This window comes from Gadus chalcogrammus, chromosome 11, assembly GCF_026213295.1.
Source record: "Gadus chalcogrammus isolate NIFS_2021 chromosome 11, NIFS_Gcha_1.0, whole genome shotgun sequence".
Classification (NCBI taxonomy): Eukaryota; Metazoa; Chordata; class Actinopteri; order Gadiformes; family Gadidae; genus Gadus; species Gadus chalcogrammus.
In genome coordinates this window covers 12,418,249-12,435,580 of record NC_079422.1, presented here as the reverse complement: position 1 = coordinate 12,435,580, position 17,332 = coordinate 12,418,249, and the positions used below count along the sequence as shown (strand labels likewise).

General features: G+C 43.0%; 2 protein-coding genes across 2 annotated transcripts; both read right to left on the bottom strand.

Moving 5' to 3' along the window:
• Positions 1–1,613: 1,613 nt before the first annotated feature.
• LOC130391917 (polyadenylate-binding protein 1A) lies at positions 1,614–8,648 on the bottom strand. The gene is made up of 15 exons (XM_056602258.1): positions 7,815–8,648; positions 7,272–7,465; positions 7,009–7,124; positions 6,595–6,734; positions 6,122–6,222; positions 5,593–5,730; positions 5,386–5,481; positions 4,929–5,201; positions 4,728–4,818; positions 4,492–4,605; positions 4,010–4,155; positions 3,746–3,830; positions 3,479–3,609; positions 2,984–3,076; positions 1,614–2,893 (listed from the first exon to the last, which is right to left on the bottom strand). The coding sequence occupies exons 1-14, from the start codon at positions 8,005–8,007 to the stop codon at positions 2,987–2,989; spliced, it is 1,908 nt and encodes a 635-aa protein (XP_056458233.1). The 5' UTR covers positions 8,008–8,648; the 3' UTR covers positions 1,614–2,893; positions 2,984–2,986.
• An 824-nt stretch (positions 8,649–9,472) lies between these two features.
• LOC130392191 (14-3-3 protein beta/alpha-A-like) lies at positions 9,473–17,096 on the bottom strand. The gene is made up of 6 exons (XM_056602646.1): positions 17,031–17,096; positions 14,888–15,232; positions 12,500–12,623; positions 11,474–11,637; positions 11,070–11,165; positions 9,473–10,949 (listed from the first exon to the last, which is right to left on the bottom strand). Exons 2-6 carry the CDS (start codon positions 15,200–15,202, stop codon positions 10,893–10,895), a joined length of 756 nt encoding a protein of 251 aa, XP_056458621.1. The 5' UTR covers positions 15,203–15,232; positions 17,031–17,096; the 3' UTR covers positions 9,473–10,892.
• Between the last annotated feature and the right edge of the window lie 236 nt (positions 17,097–17,332).

The following is a 17,332-nucleotide window of genomic DNA, read 5'->3' as shown; positions in this document are numbered from 1 at the left end:
AAAGGATCCTGAATTTTAGTGTTATCCCGGTTCACAGCAACATCATTTCCGGTATCTTATTTCCTATGACCGCCGGAGTATGCAAGTTGTCAGTCCCCGGAGCGAGACGAATATAAATATGACGAGAAGGTCAACATCAAGGGCAATACATTTTACGTTTTTACGAACAGTTTGCATTCAACGAAACATGTAAGGGAAACGGGATATCCCTCTATCGGAAGTCCACCCCTTATCGTGCCTATTGATGCTAAACCAATGTTACTGAAAGTCCCACCCTCTCTCGCCAATAACGCTTATTTAAGGCATCCTGTTCCCGGAGTTTCGTCTTGAGCTGAGAACGCCTGGGAACGAGGTTTGGAGTTGAATTCAAAATAAATCGCGAGATCTAAGCGACGGAAAACTTCACAAGATTATCCCAACCACATTTTCGTGCCATTAGGTTATCAAACAAGCCATTTATATTTGTATGTATTATCAGAACAAACTGCAAAGCTTACTGTACTTTTTGCTTTACTTATCCAGTCAAAATATAATCAATAATATAATATTTAAATGGAGTTATAAAAATGTAGTTATGAAGGCCTATAGGCCTACGTCATATAATTTAAATGCCTAAATATTTTAAATAGTAGATAGCCTTAACATGTAATTATGTAGGCCTATACGTTAGATAATTCAAAAACATTTTCATTTAGTCAACATTATAATCCATTAGATTTATATTTACAGAGTCACTGATAAAGGGCAGTGACAGCAAGGGTAGGCTATTTTATTACATCAACAATTGAAGGAGAACTTTGCTTGATTGGCCATGACCAAACAGAGAATGATTTTTTTTTTTGCTGATATACCTCCCTCCAATAAAAATGTAACATGGATAATCTCATGAAGTCCAAAAGGTGTTTTGGTTTGGTCACATTGTATTAATATTGAATTTCGATTTTAAAAAGGGCCTGTAACCCCAAAACGTGACAGATTTTTTGGAATGAGGATGGTAATGAAGAGAAACTTATTTTCAGGACACGTCAGCAAAATATTTGATTTAATATTAGAGCATGATCACGGGAAAGTACAAGCAGCAAGTTACCAAGGATACATTCAGTGAGTGAACAAGATTCTTACAGGGAAACGTTTGAATTATGGGTAGTGTAACAAAGGTGAGTGGGAGTGACCATCGTGGAGAGATTAGGATTGGCTGGAGAGAGCAAGTTAAACTGCAATATACCGTGGGGGAAGTGGACATGTCTGCAAATCTGCAAGCAAGGCAGAAACCCTATTAAAGGAATCTACACAACAAAGAAGTCAGTCGATTGCAATGGCCTGAGTATCAGACTTCCTGTCTGGGAATGCAAATGTGAACTATCTCTTAACCTCTCTGAGAGGAAGGGAGGCATCTTTAGGTCCAAGGAGAATGTAAACTGTTGCTTTTAGATTTATTAGTAATTATAAAAACAAGGTTAAGGTAATGTTTATAATTGTATATTAGTTATGATTAATATTTTCACGACAGTAATACAATTAACAGTCAGCTCTCTGAAAGAAGAGCCCTATTACCGGGTCCTATTAACAGCACAAAAATCTTGACAAAAAAGATTTTTTTACACAAAAAAATGCTTGTTCAATGTGGAATGGTTGCAATTTATTTAATTTACAAATGACAGTGGGTCTTAGTGTTCCTCATAACATTTCATGAAACAAAGAGGCTGCGTGTCTCCTTCAGAGACGCAAGGCTACTTAAGTACACATTCAAGTTCATTATGTATGCGACATTCAAGATGCACTAACATGCACTTCAGAATAAAAATAAATAAAAGTAACCTTGGGTAAGCAAGCATTTTGGTAAACATCACTCCAGTCGGCTCAGGATAGTCTACATACACACTCTAGTGATGCATTATTCTTCTAAAACTCTCCTTTAAAGCTAGTCTTGTAATCTATGCGCAGGATTTAGATTGGAAGGGCATTAAGTTAATTGGGATGCAATTGCATCATGTCCATCAACATTGGCATCTATGAATTCGAGTGGTGGATTAAACAAAAAAGCAGCTGATTTCAAAGAACAAGAATTCAACAGTAACCAGACTGGAGTAAAAAATGTGCTAGCAACAGGATGCAGTAGGCCTATACTTCTCTCATGTATCAAAGTTATAAAACTCTGATGGGTGGACTCAGTTCAATAGAACGTTTCCTTAAGAGCAAAGAACAAATTGTAATGCAACATTGATAAGCACCAATCATGTGCAACGGTACGGCATATGTATTTCATACACCGATATGTAGTTCACCAGGTTAGTGTTTTAATAAAGCCAAGTAGGGCAAACATGCTTCAACTTTTACCTTTTAGCGACATCTAGTGGTAGCGCTGTATAATCCAGCAGTAAACTTGCAATATCATTTCAACTAAAGTGAGTCATCTGAAGAGCAATTGAAAAAATGTCGTCCAAAAGTACCCTAATCTGATTTATACCGGTCTAATCAAAGAAAATGCAGCACTTACAAAGAAATACCAGATTTGCAAAAAGCCATAGACGAAACAAGGCAGGGATACTGTTCGAGACTTTATTACAGCCAGTACTTTACGAAACAATTTACCTTTCAGAGTGCCCAGCTATCATTTTACACGCATGATATTCTGAGCACTGGCACAGTAAAATGACATAAAACAGGAATGCATTCAAAATGTGTTATCTCAGCTTTTCTATATTTTGCTATTTTTTAAACTTTTTTATTATCAAGGTCTAGTCAAACCATTCCTAGACCCGGCGAAGTCAATTGTGTTCTTTTTTAAGAAATAATTTATCATTTTTCGATGTTTTCAGAGTTTTAGGTTTTTCAATGTTTAATTTTTTTTTCTATCTTTTTCATCGGTGAAGCAGGTTTCAAAATGAGCAATCTGTAAAGAACAAAGACAAGGTTGGGTTAGTTGAGGAAGTCATAAAGTAAAAACTATTCAAACAGTGACAGTATGCTTCTCCCCACCTACCTTTTAGGCGCTGGGTACCCCAGCCGGGGTTGTGGACTTCTGGGCAGCTTCCTTAGCCTGGTGTGCCTGGAGCACGGCCACAGCTTCGTCCACCTACAAAGAGACATCGAGTTAAACCACCTGATCCTCCCTGAGACACCTCAGCCCAGGGGTCACCAACACAGTGCCCACGGGCACCATGGCGCCCGCAAGGACCACAACCATTTCCCACATTTTTTAAGTCATTGTTGATAATTATTGTGAGAAATCATTAACATGACTTAATTAATTAACATGTCTTCACATAGATGAGTATCATTAATAGTAATGCATAACTAAAGGCAAACTGAGCAAATTTGGTATTTCAGAAGAGTGTATAGAACTGGGTGCCCTTCGTATGACTGAGTGCCCATGAAGTAGCTCTCAGGTTCAAAAAGGTTGGTGACCCCTGCCTCAGCCAATACAGCGGGTCCACCAACAGAGCTCCACGGCTGCCTCCCAACACTCGCTACTGACCTTTGAGCGCAGGGACTCGGGGGACTCCAGCATGTGGAGCAACTCAGAGTTGTCGATTTCCAGCAGCATGCCGGTGATCTTGCCAGCCAGGCTGGGGTGCATGTTCTGGATCAGAGGGAACAGACGCTCACCTGCAGGAGAAGGAGAAACACAGGAGGGTCAGTGGTGGGCACTCCCTCAGTAACGTACCAAGCAGAAGGAGGGCCATTACACTCCCAAGTGTCCCATGTATTGTATCGTCTCTGCATTGATTGTTGGAACACCCACCAAGCATCTGCTTCTGTTCCTGAGGCGGGGCAGCGGCCAGCATGGAGGCAGTCAGTGGCTCCTGTCCCTGCACATGTACAGCAGGCTGATGGGGAGAGAAAAAGAACACATTCAAATCTACATCTCAAGTTGATGAGATACCATCACGAAGGCAGAAAACAAAGTTCTCCACAATCGCAAACAGTTACTCTTTATTTGTTTGTATGGGATGATGCATGTTTGGTTAATGCGTCTACAATAAAGGGTTTGCTGAACCCTCCTTACCTGCTGCATGGGGATCTGCGGCTGGGAGGCCATGTGCTGCTGGGGGTTACGCACCCCGGGGGCGTACTTGTACTGGGGCATGGCCCGCACCGGGGCGGCCCCTGCTGCTGAAGCACCGGCAGGGCGCTGGCCGAGGGCCTGGGTGGCTGGGGACAGAAAGGAAACACTCCTTATAAAACAGATACTTCCAGGCATCAAGTATTCCGTGATGCTTGGCAACAATTTGGCAGTCTTGAGGTACTATTCTGCTTGGCGGAAGAATAAAGTTATGTTTTCAATAAATGTTATGTTACCATGTTTATTTGAAATTCAACCATGTAGTCTCCAATAAGAGTTAAAAAAAGGACAATTGAGGCCTTGATTTACAGCGTTAACCACAGCCTCTAATGGCTTACTGCCTGAATGTTGACTAATGCCACCTACATTCTGGTCCCAATCAGAGTGCTTCCTATATGTGTGGAGGGGAGAAGGGAAACACTCACGCATGCGCTGAGAGGTCATCATGCGTGGGACCTGGGCCGTGGTGGGCCGCATGGCGTTGAACGTCTGGGGCCTGGGGGCGGACGGGCGCATGGCGTTGGGCATGTTCTGGAAGTCTGGGGAAGAAAGCAATCGGAGAGTGTGTGAACAAACGGGACCCAGTCAACACAGGTGCACACAGCCATTACTCCGTCTTTAACGGGTGTATCAAATGCGTGCATTGTTTGGGGCTACTCACGTTGGGGACGCACACCCTGCGTTGCCCAGCGGGGGCTGGGGCGGAGCTGGGCCAGCTGGTTGGCAGAATAGTAAGCAGCACGGTTCTGAGCCTGGAGGACACAAAGGACACGTTTTGTTAAAACATGCAAAATGAGAAGCTAAAGCAAACATGTCCGCCTCATTCGGATCGACGAGTCGTTTAAGCCGGTGAATCTCTAACCTGGGGGATGGCGGCCATGAAGTAGCCCGAGGGCGGGGCTGGCTGGTAGGGGTTGAGCACGGGGTTGGGCACGGCGCGGACGGTGGCCATGCGCTGCATGTACTGGTTGGTGAGGTGGGCCTGGCGCTCCTCCTTGCGTTGGGCCAGAGCCACATACAGCGGCTTGGTGGCCACGATGCGACCGTTCATCTCCGTGACGGCCTTGGTGGCCTCCTCCGGGGAGGAGAAGCAGACGAAGCCGAAGCCCTTGCTGCGGCCACCTTCCATCATCACCTGGGGGGAAAGACTGGGTCAGTCAGCTCAGCATGGTGTCAATAAGCTGCGCACGACCAGGACCCTCTGGGAAAGCACTTAAAGCGACACACTTTACAGTCCAACTCAAAGTGATAATGTCAGCTTTGATAAAGATAAATGGTTACATGGTCCAGTCCGTTAGACTTTGGACTTGGGCGTGTACCTTGGCACTAGTTATGGTTCCAAAGGGAGAGAACTCTTTGCGCAGACGCTCATCATCCAGACCGTCATCCAGATTTTTGACGTAGAGATTGACACCCTGGTTCAAAAAAAAAATAGAGAAGTTATTGAAGTTTTCAACATCTCAACATTATCTAATGAGGACAATGTTTGCATGACTGCCAGGCAAGGCTTCATAAAGCAGACTGACCTGGTATCTGGTCATGCGGTCCTGCTTCATCTGCTCAAACTTGCGTTTGAGTTCATTCTGACGTTCGCCCTTCTTCTGCGCACGACCCACGTAAACCTGTCTACCATTGAGCTCTTTGCCGTTCATGTCATCCACAGCCTGCAAGACGCAACAAAAGCACGATTAAAAACCAAACCACCAAAAACATGTGCAGTCGTGCAGAAGGGAAAAGTGCAATAAACATTTGAGTGCTTCACGTACAAGGCTTGAGGATCAATGAAAACATTGTAATAACCCTAAACCGTAATTAGAATGTATACCCCTTGATGTCAGAATAAGACATTTCTATGGCTGGGCGATCTTGTAATTTAATACATATGATTCAATATACAAAATAACCCAATGGTTCAGCCTATTTGTGTATAGGCCTGTGTGAATTGAATACTTGGTTCTAAATTAAACGATTGAGAATGTATGCACGCCTAACCTACAATATAGATTAAAAATATAAAAAAATCAACGTAAATCTGTAAAAGCAGGCGTTCCCCACCTTCTGTGCATCCTCATGCCTTTCAAAGCTGATGAAGCCAAATCCTTTGGACTTCCCTCCGTCGTCGGTCATAACCCGGATGCTGAGGGCCGGTCCAGCGCATGTAGACACGAAAAAAAAGAAGAGTATTAACCTTGGAGCCGTGGAAGTAAACCGTATCAAATATCACATTACTAAGCAGCGAGTAGTCTTAACGACTACACACAAATACCATGAACTGCAAAATGTTTGGTTCAGTGATGCATGGAAGAGTAGGCAGTAATCAATACATTTAGCAGACGCTATTATCTAAAGCGACTTACCATAATATAATTTGTCAGAAGAAAAAACGTATCGCTGTCTGTACAGTTAAGAAGTGCTAAGCCTCTACAATCGCTAGGATAAGATGCTACACAATGTCAAGTACTATTTCTAAGTGCCAGCCAATTGGAAACTATGCCATTGTACTTGTTATAGACAGGTATTTGTCTTACCATATGCGTTAAACATCTCCCTCAGCTTCTCGTCGTCCATGTCCTCTCCAAAGTTCTTGATGTAAACATTTGTGAACTCTCTAGCGCGTGCTCCCAGCTCAGCCTCCCTCTCTTTTCGGGATTTGAATCGTCCGACAAACCTGTTTACCAGACACGCACAAATAAGGAGGTGGCACATATGTGCATAATAATCTATGCAGCCGTGACTAGGTTTCTGTGGTTATGAGTCAAAGTATTTTGGTTGTTATTAAAATCAAACTCAAGTCAGATTCAATTTAACGCTAAAAAGGGGGAAAAAAATCACAAGATGCAGTTAAATTTGGCTAAAAACAGTGGGCAGTTATACCAAAGTGTGAGTATGGTTAATCAAACGGGCAAAAACATGTGTATAAGGGTGAATGTAGACCCACTTACACTTTTCTGTCATTAAGTAACATGCCATTCATTTTCTCAATGGCACGCTCTGCCGCCTCATGGGTCTCAAAGTGCACAAAGCCGTAACCCTTTGAGCCATTTTCATCACATACCACCTTGGGAAAAGGACATTGGAGCACATGAGCAACAAAACAAACATGCAACCAAACTCAACTCCATTTAACTAACTTAAAACCACCTGATCCACACAAGTGCAATGTTGAAACATGCAGTACACAATTAGTTCCGGGTAACCTCCTTACCTTACAGGACAGGATATTGCCAAAGGCAGAGAATGTATCGTAAAGAGCCTTGTTGTCAATGGACTTGTCCAGGTTCTTGATGAAGATGTTGCCCACCCCGCTCTTTCTCAGCGAGGGATCACGCTGGGACCACATAATGCGAAGGGGTCTACCCTTGATCACATCAAAGTTCATGGTGTCCAGGGCACGCTCGGCTGAAGATAGAAGAAATACAGGGTTGCGGCCTTTGAAATAATCAGCCCTACGGCACCTATATAGGCATAACATATGTTAATAATGACTAGAATAAAGACCTTACTTTAAGTTACCCGTCGACATTTAACCGGCTACTTACGAAAACGTTCCGTGTAGATCGAACGAAAATCAAATTATCGAACTGAATCATGCAAATTAATTGTCTACTTGAATGGTAACACTGCATTTCAACCAACACGCAAACAATTTAGTCACAGAGCTGCAAATCGACAAAATGGAGTCAGATCATGTAGCATATGTCCATGTGCACATAATTTCAAAGCAACGTTTAGACGAAGAAAAACGTACCATCGGCCGGCTGCTGGAAGTTGACGTACGCATAACCAAGGGAACGCCGAGTGATCATGTCCCTGCATACTCTGATTGAGAGGATAGGCCCGGCCGGGCTGAATTTCTCGTACAGCATGGCCTCCGTGACGTCCTGGTGCAAGTCTCCCACGTACAGCGAGGCCATGGGGTAACTGGGCGCGCTGGGATTCATGACTGATGATGTGCCTTCTCAGTTGCCAAAAAACGGGGTAAAATATCTACTGCCGACTATACGATTGCAATTGTCCTTGATATGGATCAATTTCTTTCTTGCCGCACTCCCTTGCTCGAATCTGTATTTCGACAAGCACACCGCTACCTTACCAACGTGGGCTGGCTAGCTTGGTGAACTGGGTCGGAGTGTGGCCCGAGTTAGCTCGACAATTAATACTGGAATCCAAACGTTTCACTGCTTAAGTTACAATATGCGTAGCCAATATAAGCAATAAATGTTATAATAATGGAATGCCAATGTCCTTAGAGTGAAAAAAAATTGAGGTTAACAATATAATGGCTTTCGTTAGTCACCCACGCTTTCAACAATAATGCTAACTGATTAGCCTGCTAGCGTTCCTCTCGTTGCGTCGCTTTCAAAATCCTGCGTCTTCTTGTCGTTTCTTGGTCTTCAAATCAAATCCTGCTTCACCGATTTTTTTTTTCTTATAAAAATATGTCTGCGTTTGTACTCTAGCTTTTGGTTTGTTTCATAATAATAAAATGTGTGCCGAGACTAGCTCCAGAGCACACCCTACGCAGACGAGTTATAGGAAGGAAAGGAAACACGCGCTGATCGGCGACCGAAACCAGAGACGACTGCCTGTGACGTCACAACTCGTACGGGTGATTCGATCAAGGTAAATGGAAATACCTCCGCATTGCTGTCTGAATTAATTTGATCCCCCGTGGAAGGATGGTTCCATTATCAGTCGCCTACCATGTAACGTTTGCATTTTGATACACGCAACCCACGTGAACTATGTATGAACACAGACCAGAGAAGTTATTTAAATGATTGGTTTTGAGATGATACTGGGAATAATCGTTTCATGTAACGTATCAAGTACGTTTGTAAATTGGAAAATAAATCCTGCCTGTCATATTAAATAGGGCTGTTAAAAAATATATATATATAAAATAATTCTTACAATCAATACCTTTACAAACGATGTACTCTATAACTATATATATATCTAGGCCTATATATTATAATTTGTTTCCCAAGTGTGGCTGGAAAACCCCAAATCTATTGAGGTTGGTGCAAGGTAGTGCAACCACACAGTATAAAATAAGTGCACCCAACGTACTGCCACTAACAGCCATACATTTTTTAAATTCATTGCATAACTCCGAAGTACGGAGTCTCTAAATGGACAAGAAAAAGGGGTTTCGCGTCTCGTTCTACCAGGTAGCGCATTGAATGGGGTAGGTTGGCCACAGAAATATGCATGCCACCAGTTTTGGTAATAAGAAAGAGTACAATTAAAGATCATTTTCGATGGAAGCTTTTAACGGATAATTACGTTATATCGGTTATGTTAATGGCCTGAACAATCAAAAATTATCAAAAACCTTCAAGTCATGACATGAATAAACACATTACATTTTAAGTGTCGTTTGTCAGGGACATCAATTTTTTTGTGGACGATATTTGTTGGTTATGTTACCTTAATAATCCATACACATAACTTTTTATTTTATTTTGGCATGCAAACTGTAAAACAGTAAGAAGTCACATCAAACACAATGGTTCCCAAAATACAAGGCATGTATGCAGTTTTGTTTCATGGTTTCCATCAAGACATGTGCCATCATGTAATCTGCAGAGCAAACCCTGGATGAAAACAGACCACAAACCTTTTGGATTATTCTTGTTTTATTACACATACATGAAATTACATATTTATCTCCAAATAACAGTAATGCTCAGGTTCTCTATGAAAAGTTCAAAGACATGCTAGCCAACCCTCCCTTAACCTTTTTTATAGCCACAAGGTCAAATTAGGCAAGTATAAAAGAAAATCAGTACATAATCAGTACAAAAAAGCAGGAACTAGATAGCCAACCATAGGGAGGGTTAACATTATAAAACATAGACAACCAAAAAACAAAAGTAAGGTAAAAAGCGTGTGCTTTGTTTTTTGTTCTTACAAGTTTTTCTTTACCCTCGTCGTTGATATAGAAATACAAATGATGGTCACTCAGTAAAACATAATAGATGAAGTTCAGATTGTGACAGGAATGTGAGCCCTGTGTCTTCAGATCAATCAAATCCTGCCAGATGGTTCCCAACTCTAATCACATCTACTTTCATTCACCTCCCACCAGCAACCCAAGTATGATAACATTACCAACTTGCCAGTCAGTACGTTTACATAAAGAGGAAATACCCTGTCCGCACCCTGATCCGGCTTTTCGTAAAGAAGAGATCCCTGATCAGGTCCCAGCTGTTAAGGGTGTAAGACCCATCGTGACTTGGAGCCCTGATTGTACCCAGATGGCGTTATTACAGAGCGTGAACAATTGTTGTGCCCTTCAAATTTGATACCCGTCATTGGATAAAGTTTGCCGGTCACTTCTTCAACTTGCTTCTGTAACCCAGTCACCGTAGTGGCATGTAAAACTGGACAATGGTATGCTAATCCCTCAACTGGATCACGACCGTAACCTAGTTACCTTGCCAAACCGGGTTTCCCGCTGCGTTAAAGTACTGACTTGGCCTGAGCCAAGAGTCTCACCCTCATCCAACATGCAGGTAACACACTGCCCCCGTTTCGCCTGCACACATAAACAAGTCTGCATCAAACCACCCTCAAACACTCCTCGTAGTAAACCATTGGACCTTGTTAATCAACACCTAACCTTACCCTTTCTCAATTTCTACCAGAAAGAGAATTAAACAATGAATGTGGAGAGAGGGGGGGAGAGAGAGAGGGGGAGAGCAGAGAAAGAGGTGCACACAAACAATGACAACGGTGTGATCATAGAGTATGAATGAGGATGAAGACGATGGCGAAGAGAGGGTCTATGAGAGGCTGTGGTTGAATAAAGGGGTACACCTCAGTCCTGGGGTTCCTCCACGTCCTCCGTGTCACCCTGGCTGTCTGCGGCCCACAGCTATGCAGAAAACAGATAATGAGGAGAGAAGGAAAACACAATTGAATGTTTGGTTACTTCCACTTGTTCGCTCGCCAGCCTACTATCTAGAGCATTTGGAGTGTAAGCTTAAACACTTACTGTCAGGTTGTCTCTCAGTAGCTGCATGATCAACGTGCTGTCCTTGTACGAGTCCTCCTTCAGGGAGTCAAGCTCTGTAATGGCTTCATCGAAGGCCTGCACACGTCAGAACACATGGAGGCTGTTAAAAAGTATGCTCAATCAGGGCTGTTGTTGGTGTGTTGAAAAGGTTAATTCTGAGGTCCTTTACAAAGTGGTCTGAAGTTGAAGAAATATATTTTTCTTTTAGTAGTTATTGTGGCTGCCTTTACCAAATGGCCTGTTAACTTGAGGATATATGTATTAATCTCCTAGTTGTTGGGGAAATTGTTTAATGTCATTGACATTCTGTGTTTAAAAACAGACAGTTCCTTTGATTTGTCAAAAGTTGAGAAACTCCCTACTGGTGACTGGTGTGTACTTACGTTCTTGGCCAGCTTGCAGGCCATTTCAGGAGAGTTGAGGATCTCGTAGTAGAAGACAGAGAAGTTGAGGGCCAGGCCAAGGCGGATGGGGTGCAGCGGCTGCATCTTCTCTTTTCCGAGATCCATGGCCTCGGAATAGGATTTCTGAGAGGAAGTCACGATTGCTGAGGACAGAAGATCAGATCTCATTAATATCTCTCTCTCGTTCTCTCTCTCTCTCACTCAAACCTTGAACATTATCTAAAAAATCTAAACATTGTAACAGATCCAATACTAATATGCTTAACACGTTTTCTGGTTATCCCACATGTGGCTTCATTAAAGGCACTGTCCATAGCCATGAACTATTGTAGCCATGCTACTGCACACAGGTAGCCATGCCAAGGACCACACCCATTTCTTTGCCAGTACTCTCCGGAGTAGGAGCCACTCCTCTGCACTCAAATTTACATAATGGGTTGTTCAGATACTCAACCCCTGTACTAAACTACATCATATGTAAAGTATTTGGGAGAAATACAAGCTGTGAGCTACAGGTAATGTTGAAGAGTTGTAGACTCTTTTCATCCAGCGAGCATTTTATATTAGTTTTAACCCCCTCTAGGAACCTGCATTTATATTTAGAGGAAAATAATTAAATAATTTTCACTTAATATAAGTCAACATAAAGAGTTATTCTAAAGTCACCGAACATTCAAGTGAGCTCATCTTGGCCCGGGATATTTGGGTTTCAGCCCTTTTAGGTTCTGCATATATTTATTTATATATATTACATATTCATACATTTCTAGGAGGGATGTCACTGGGGTATGTTGAAGAAGTCGGTTGTCCAACATCATGAGAGTAGTTCACCACAAAGAATGTCTCTCCCATCAGCATAGTATAAATATTGAAGAGGTCACAGGTCAAGTTGTAACCAAATCGGCAGCTTGAGGTGGGCAGTTCAATAGCATATTGATATCTAGAACATGATTTCAAAGAAATGAATGAAATATCCTAAGACCGTGTTTACAGACACACACTTACTGTCTTTCTCCTCTCCAACAGCCACCTCAGCGAGGTAGCGGTAATAGTCTCCTTTCATCTTCATGTAGAACACCTTGCTCTCATCCTGAGTCGAGTTGGGGATGAGGAATTTATCGAGGAGGCCCTGGTGATGAGGAGCACAAACAAAAAAGGAGGAGATACGGTATTTGTTTCCGTTTAATGCTTTGAATATGGCATTGTGAAATTCTTCAACGAAATGCTGATTTATTATCCTTTTCGTTGTTGTAGTTCTTCTCCTCCTCCCCTTCTTCTTGCTCCAGGGACTATTAACTGATAAACACAGCTCACATGAAGGTGTGTGTTGCGGTAGCAGGAGGCCCCTCCTATTAGAGTAGCTGAAAGGCAGCATTTAACATTTAGGAGTCTAAAACATGAGCTCCAAAGTTATGATTCAAGTTTGAAACCAGTAATCTGAAAAAATCTCAAATCTTTTTTCATCAAAGTGGTTAGGTTGTCTTTTGCTCATTAATCCCCCTCAATCCAAAAATGCAATTTCTTAACCTTTAGGAAATCTAACTCATACTAGCAAGGCGAGGAACGTCCAACAGACTGACAGGTGAGGCCTGGGGGATTTTAATGTGGACAGGAGCTTGGGTGAAGGACATTGGGGAGGGCATAAGGTGCAGAAAAAATCCAGCCAGCTGATCTACCAATGAGCTTTCCCTAATGGAAGTAGGTCACATAGTCAGCCCTGGGTCTTTACTTACTCACACAGCCACACCCACACATGCCCAGACGTCACAGAATATAGCATCAAACCACTGCTTTAGGCCTAAAATCCAACTATGAATCTAAGGAAAAGGCAGTCTTGAAAAATAGGTACTTTGCATTCTTATGAAGCGACCGGATCGCAAATATGAGTACATGCAACCCTTTTCTTAACAACATATTTTCACCATAACCCACCAGATACTGTGGATTCGGATGAGTCTGACGATAAAATATAGGTTTCCAAATGCAGCACTCTTCACAGTAGCCCAAGTAGAGGTGGGGGTGCTAAACCCAAGGTAAACATGGCGTCTACACAATGTGGATGAGCCAGTGGCTTTAAGAGCTTGTTGAGGAATTGGCGCAGTGAGAGGGCCAGGACTGACGGCTGCGGATCAGCATGACAGGAATGCATGGAGCAGACCAAACCGCCTTTCAACGATCAGGGAGAACATGTCTATTCTGAGTCAAAGATAAAAAGGGGGACCACAGGTAGACACATAATTGGTGGCCATCAATCAATCAAAGTAAAAAAAAAATCATAAACCTGCTATTCTTGTTTTATACGGGTTGTGTGACATCTACAATAGTCTCCCATGACGGGTGGGTGGTCTGCACCATTTGTTTCTCCAGCCTACGTTGGAGCTTTAGTTCGCCACATTTTTTCTGAACAGATTCAGAAATTCAGAACCGGATCAAGGGCATTTTGACCAATCACCACGCTGTGATAAGCTATGAAATCTGGCCTTAGGGGGAAAAAATCACCTGCCCGTCCATGTTGCTCAAAATGGGGACGTTTATGCCAGGGCATTATATAAATTGATCAAGCCCCTCATCTTTCTTGAGAGGACAAATTTTCAAGCCACGCACAAATTAATGTCCTTTGAAATTGCCAACCAGGACGGGGGTTTCTTCCAGAACATTCAATGTGTTGTGTCAACAACAAGTCCTTAACCTGACCCCCTCCCCCACCCCCACCACACTTACCCCCACTGGGACTAGCTACAGGTCCTTAGGAACGACCGGTCTATAAAAGTCATTAGGAGGACAAACGGGACGTGGAATGTGATAACCATCTGCGTCGGCTTGAGGTGATAACAGCATATTTATGTGGTGGGGGTAGAACAGGTGTTGCAGCAGGGAGGTGAGACAAACAGGGTCCTGATTCAAGAAGCGGGAATTCCAGGTTAACCGGATATGGTATGTCAGAATTCAGGGGAAGCTATCGTTTTCTGTTTAAGTTTACCAACATTAAACTGTACTCTCCGTTAAATTAACATGGCGATTAAAATGCTGTTATGATACACTTTTTAAGTAAGTTTTGTTATTTTTTCGAGACAATCCTGACTAGCCAGAGTTTTGGTCTCCTTTAAAGACGTCCTTACTTAACCCACTACTTAAAACAGGTCCTACACCTTACGTTGACCACAACACGCTATTTTGACTATATATAGTACTTGAATATTGACTGATGTTTTTTGTCACACAAACCTCGGAATCCCAAACTAAAACATTCAATATTTACAAAACATTGTAATGCAAAATCCTCCTCCTTTGATCCTTTCTGATCAGAAAGTCAGATATGCTCATGCTGGGAGCCTGAATCATGTAAATCCTTTTGTCTAATGAAATACCACAAAAACGACTTGATCCTCTCACCAGCACGGCGTTGCAGATCTCCTTCAGCTCCTTCTCGATGTTCTCCCTGTACGCCTTGACTATGACCAGCCTGTTCTCATTGCCCTCCGCCTTCTGTTCGATGCTGGACACCACCCTCCATGACGAGCGCCGGGCCCCCACCACGTTCTTGTAGGCCACTGACAGCAGGTTGCGCTCCTCGCTGGTGAGCTCGGTCTCGGCCCCCTGCTCCGTCAACGTCTTCATGGCGGCGGCCATGTCGTCGTAGCGCTCCGCCTGCTCCGAGAGCTTGGCCTTCTGCACCAGCGTCTGCTCCACCTCGTCGCTCTTCTCCATGGCGGCTGCTCGCTGGGGGGGGGGGGTTCGCTGACGGAGGAGGGAGAGCAGCCAGGAGACAGGACTGGTGTCAGTATAGACCACGATATCACAGTCACACAAAGACGACTTGGCAGTTCACTATTAAACACATGGAATAGTGGAAAAAGGAAGATAGCGTCTCAGAGTGTCTCTAGGAACATTTATAGTGAGGTCGGGAAACCTTTATGGGTAAGAGTCGGGCAGCTCTGCTTGATCCAGACCGAGTCGTACACTTCACACCATGATGCATTGTGGCGGGTGTCACATAGCCAGCAGGCTTTCAGTCAATCAATCACAAATTTTCCATTTCAGAGGACGGGTGTCAAGTGTATTCCAGATCTGACATTTACCAACAGTACTGTTCTTTTCACCTTGTTTCTTACCAAAAGTTTGGATATGTTTTTTAAAGCAGATATTGAAGTACAACTCCTTCATCAGAATTTGCTGACAATAAAAAATTATCTTCTATCTTGTCTGCTTATATCAGGCTTAAACTATCTACAGTACTCTAGTTAGGAAATGTATAGCCGAAGCTGTGATTCCAAAACGTCCAACCATTAACATGGGTCAATAAATTAAACGTTTATAAAGAACCCTTTAATGTGGAAATTGATGGTTTTAATCAGAGGGCTTGTGTGAGAAATTGGCCACATAATGGGTTAATGCATTAGTGGATAACCTAACAAAACTACAACCATTTTCAGGAGCTATATCAAATCCAGGCCGAGGGAAATAAAGAGCGAGAATGCCAACATCTTTAAGAAAATTTCAAGAAAAGTACTTAGACCAAACAAATGTATTTTAAAGTGGTAGGCTACATTAATAGTTCAACATGCAAAGTAATTTTTTCCTCTATATCCATAACAATGTGTGTCATGTCAATGCCAAGACACAGAGGAATGTGTGCATTTGTTTAAACCCACCACACCCATCTGTAGGTCTACCTGTTGCAATGCTGAACTAGTTAGCAAAGATGAACACGATCCGTTTAAAGTACTATGAGGCTCTCGGGTGCAAAGTGCTTGGCATTTAGTTAACCACATACATGTTTCTATTTACCAATTACATTAATCAGGAAGCCTCAACCGTGGCCTTGGTGACGACCCCGTCCACGATGTCGCTGGTTACTTGCCCAAGCCAAACCTTCTCATGCATGACAGCCATAGGAATGGTTGTGGCAGTGTTTACGCAATGCTTTACTGTGTGTGTGTGTGTGTGTGTGTGTGTGTGTGTGTGTGTGTGTGTGTGTGTGTGTGTGTGTGTGAGTGTGTGTGTGTGTGTGTGTGTGTGTGTGTGTGTGTGTTTCATTTTGGATAGTTAACAGATGAACGCTGATGATCTTCTACTGCCAGTTACATCACTGTAACGAAAGCAAACCTAGTGCCTGCCAAGCCAACTACATAGTAACGACGAACACAGTATTGCAATTTTTTTTTTTGCCCGACGCTTTCCAATCATTGACAAAACCCATGTTGATCAAAATTACGTTTTTTACAATGAGTTTGAAACCATAGAAAATTACCTATCAAAACAATTCTGTATCAAAAATACCACGTTAGTGCTAAAGCTTGAACATTCATCCACCTGACACGCCTTCTCCGTCTGGTACGTTCATGTGGTGCCAGCCATTAGACGAGCCCACGGTGTAAAATGTCTATTGTTCTTTTAGGATGTCCGTCGCCAGCAACGCTGGTAAAACAGCAAACCCAACATAATAACCCCCCACACTTCCTAACATAAATGAAGAACAGCCCAACGTTTTAGATTTACTCGCGATGGCAGATCTGGGAAATAAAGGTCTTCTTACCTGGGTAGGAGGAGACGGTAGTAATCTCAGTCGAGCAGTACAGCTGACTCCCTCACTGCCTGTCTCTCTGTGACTACAAGCCGCTGCGTCTCCGTCCAATCACAGCATTGCAAAACAGGGGAAGAGCCTGACGTTGGACGTTTCCACGGCAACGGAGCACACAACCCTATGGGTGTTGTAGTTTTTCTTTTGTATCACCTTGCTGTGGTCCAGGTAGACAGCGCCGAATAGTACCAGGGAAGTTATATTCGGTGTCAGAACCAGGCATTTCACAAATTTCCCGTTTAAGATCAATAAAGTAC

Coding starts and splice junctions, on each gene's coding strand:
- LOC130391917 (XM_056602258.1), bottom strand. CDS start 8,007: ATGAATCCCAGCGCGCCCAGTTACCCCATGGCCTCGCTGTACGTGGGA. Junction 7,125..7,271: donor GCAATATCCTGTCCTGTAAG/GTAAGGAGGTTA, acceptor CCTTTTCCCAAG/GTGGTATGTGATGAAAATGG. Junction 5,482..5,592: donor ACCGCATGACCAGATACCAG/GTCAGTCTGCTT, acceptor TTTTTGAACCAG/GGTGTCAATCTCTACGTCAA.
- LOC130392191 (XM_056602646.1), bottom strand. CDS start 15,202: ATGGAGAAGAGCGACGAGGTGGAGCAGACGCTGGTGCAGAAGGCCAAG. Junction 12,624..14,887: donor AGATCTGCAACGCCGTGCTG/GTGAGAGGATCA, acceptor CCTCATCACCAG/GGCCTCCTCGATAAATTCCT. Junction 11,638..12,499: donor TGTTGGAGAGGAGAAAGACA/GTAAGTGTGTGT, acceptor TTCTGTCCTCAG/CAATCGTGACTTCCTCTCAG.